Raw genomic sequence first — 3,453 nt, forward strand, 5'->3', positions numbered from 1 at the left:
CGATTTGAAGATTTACATCAACGACCATCACACCTTCTTCCTCAACCAGGTAACTTCACAACTCAACTCTTCAATTTCCATTCTGAAATTACTTCAATGATTCATCCTACTGGAGCTCCTACCCGACAGAGTATTCTCTGTTCCTTCTCCGGAAGATTGAGGAAGATTGTGAAGAGTGGAAAGCGAAGAACCATCATCAGATTCACAGATTTCCCCGGCGGCCCTGATAGCTTCGAATTGGTCTCAAGATTCTGCTACAGCAATGGCAGGATAAACATGAACCCCTCGAACATTTGCATTCTTTACTGCGCCGCAATATTTCTTGAGATGAATGAAGAGGTTGCCATCTGCAACCTTTTGAGCCAAACAGAGACATTTTTGGACGGCCTCTTCTACTGGACTTGGAATGATATTCTCGCCTCTATTAGAAGCTGTGAACCTTTCTTCAACGCAGCTGAATCCTCTGGCCTCCTGCAAAAGCTCGTCTCATGTCTTATTGTCAAGATCTCAGCCAACCCAGAAATACCCCTCACCTCACTGACTCCATTACAATCTTCTCCTTCTTCCTCCTCCTCAACAGATGCTTCGGGTTTTAGTTCTGAGTGGTGGTTTGAAGACCTAACAGCCCTTGCACCCTGCATCATTGAAAAAATGATGAGGGAGCTGGGTTCCCATGGAAGTGACAGTAAGAATCTGACCATCACCAGATTTTTACTGCACTATCTCAAATCAGTACAGCAGAGAAGTCATAAGAGGGACTACAGGGGAATCGCTGATACAGCAGTTCATGGAGTGGTGATAGCTGGGAGAGATGCGTTCAGTTGCAGGGGGTTATTTTGGGTTCTGAGTGTGGTTTCAAGGCTAGGAATTGGAAAAGAAAGCAGGGAGAAGCTTGAGTGGTTAATTGGCTCAATGCTTGATATGGCAACATTGGATGACTTACTTGTTTCAGGACATAAAGAAGGCGTTTATGATGTGAATCTGGTGATTAGATTGGTGAGGGTTTTTGTGAGCTATCAGGAAGGATTTGTGTCTTTTCAGAGAATGGAGAAGGTAGGGAGGTTGGTGGACAAGTACTTGAGGGAAATCTCTCCTGATCAGAGCTTGAAAGTTTCCAAGTTTCTAGCTGTCGCTGAAAGCTTGCCCGATTCAGCAAGAGACTTGTATGATGGGGTCTACAGAGCTTTAGACATCTATCTTGAGGTGAAATCATATGTTTTATTAATTTGTGACCGTGTGATGATTACATGAAATTATTGAACAAAACTGTAGAAAATTCTCTTAAGCTTTGATTGCGGCTGAGTAATGCTTTTCCTGATAAATCTCAAACTAAACATGTTTTCTGCCAATCTTTTTTGAGCTGCAATATCTAAATCTTCTTTGGAAATTCATCAGTTGTTTCTCACACAACTTAAACAATGTAATCCATGTATGGTTCTAATCTTACAACAGTCCCATCCGAATTTGACTTTTGAGGAACGCACAATATTGTGCCGATGCCTAAACTACAAGAAGCTCACACTTGAAACCTGCAAAGACCTTGCAAAGAACCCAAGGATCCCTCCTAGTGTGGCAGTCCAGGCACTGGTGTCTCAGCAGTCCAAGGTCCAGATCCGAACGAACATGGTGAAAGCCGCTGAAGCGGAGTGCCGGACCTCAGCCACAAGTTCCTGGGGAGTTAATTCAGAGCAGCAGAATTCATCTGAGTATTACACTGAGAATGAAATTTCAGCATTGGACCTGCAGAAGATGCAGAGCAGGGTGATTGAGCTTGAGCAGCTTTGTGAAAAGATGAGAGGCCAGATGTCCAAGTTGGTAAGAGGAAGTTTTATTGCAAGTCCTACATACTATAGTAGCAGGGGCATGACCAAGCTCTGCTAATTTTCTATAGGCAACTTCAGCAGATGGGAATGGATGTATGGAAGCTTTCATGTACTTCGTAAAGCCATGTTCTACCTTGGTTTCTTGTACAATTAGCTCACTGTAGACAACTTTTGTCTGCAATTTTATTGTATATTAAGCATGATTTTTAGATTTGGTTTCTGTGTGGATTAAGATTGATGTGAAATTCGAGTTTTGATTGTTTTGATGGTTTTAAATACTATGAAAAACAAATAAAATTAAAAAGCATTTCTTTCTGTTAAAAACTTAAGTTTATAGTTCCGTTTCAAATTATTTTTGACTGAAACGTGGTTCAAAAGGATATGGATGAAAGGAATCTGCTTCGGCAACTTAAAAAAGGGTTTAACAAAATTTCCTTGAATGGATTTGAGAAATAATACCATTGCCGGTTAAAGCTTTGGACCGGCTTTCCAGCTCCTTTGCATTGGACGGAAATGCAGTAAACCGCAAGGTATGATTTGGTGAAGTATCATTTGTCGATGCTGGTCCGCAAAAATGATTTTTTTTTTGCGGTTGTAAAACGCGGATGCCATCTCCATTCGGCTAAGGTGACGTTTAATGGTGTTGTAGCACATGCCATGAATATGTCAGGAAGGTTATTCAAAGGATATTAAGGGATTATGTCCGCGTTACATTCTTGTAACTTTTCTGTAACCTACCTGTACCTTCTAGTAAGTTTCACGCTTCTATTTTCATATATTTGTAGGTTACAGATAGGTTACAGATAGGTTACAGGTAGGTTATATGGGTATAACGCAGATATAACCCCTCAATACCCTCTGAATAACCTCCTTGGCGTACGTAAATTTTTGGCGTTTAGTGGATGCCTTCATGTGCATAGGTTACAGGTAAGTTATATGGGTATAACACATATATAACCCCTCAATACCATCTGAATAACCTCCTTGGCATAAGTAAATTTTTGGCGTTTAGTGGATGCCTTCATGTGCATTGCTATGCAACAGAGATTAAAAGGAGAAAACCCCGTGTCTTATTGGAGCAACTAATGTAGAGATAGGTTTTTTAAATACTAAAATGTCACGAGACAATGAATCCAGAAACCTTAAAAGGACCATATGGTCTTCTAGATCAATGCTCTTGTGGGTCCCTAAGAACCCAATTATGGCCCACAAAATAAAATTCCTTATTTTTAATTGAAGTTTTAATTTTTTAAAAAACTACCTAACCAAATAAAATACCTTATTTTAACTGGATAATGACCTTGTGATGTCTAAATCCTACATCCTAAACACTAAATATAAAATTACCATGGAATTGCCCTTTAAAATTTAACTTAATTTAATTATAGTATTGAGGCGTATAGATAATAGAAGATCGAGGTATGCCAGGTTTAACCGAGCGAAATTCTGCGAATCTGCTCTGCAACTTATTTTAAGATTTAAATGTCATAGTTTATGCATTTACATATTCAACAACTAAACATTCATATTTGCATGCAAATCGCATAAATTTAACATCACATTATAAATATCGTCATCATTATTTTGTTAGGAGTGAATACATGAGTTAAAAGTGTAAATATTAAATTTT

The 3,453-nt window shown here is 39.1% G+C and overlaps 1 protein-coding gene across 1 annotated transcript; it reads left to right on the plus strand.

The window, feature by feature from the left end:
* Positions 1-4: 4 nt before the first annotated feature.
* LOC110037010 (BTB/POZ domain-containing protein At3g19850-like) lies at positions 5-2,020 on the plus strand (the record flags this gene model as incomplete). Its single annotated transcript, XM_020741573.1, has 3 exons — positions 5-49; positions 130-1,203; positions 1,453-2,020. Coding segments are annotated over 3 exons (1,548 nt in total), but the record flags the coding sequence as incomplete, so codon positions are not given.
* Between the last annotated feature and the right edge of the window lie 1,433 nt (positions 2,021-3,453).

Source organism: Phalaenopsis equestris, unplaced genomic scaffold (genome assembly GCF_001263595.1).
Source record: "Phalaenopsis equestris unplaced genomic scaffold, ASM126359v1 Scaffold213866, whole genome shotgun sequence".
In the NCBI taxonomy this organism is placed as follows: domain Eukaryota; kingdom Viridiplantae; phylum Streptophyta; class Magnoliopsida; order Asparagales; family Orchidaceae; genus Phalaenopsis; species Phalaenopsis equestris.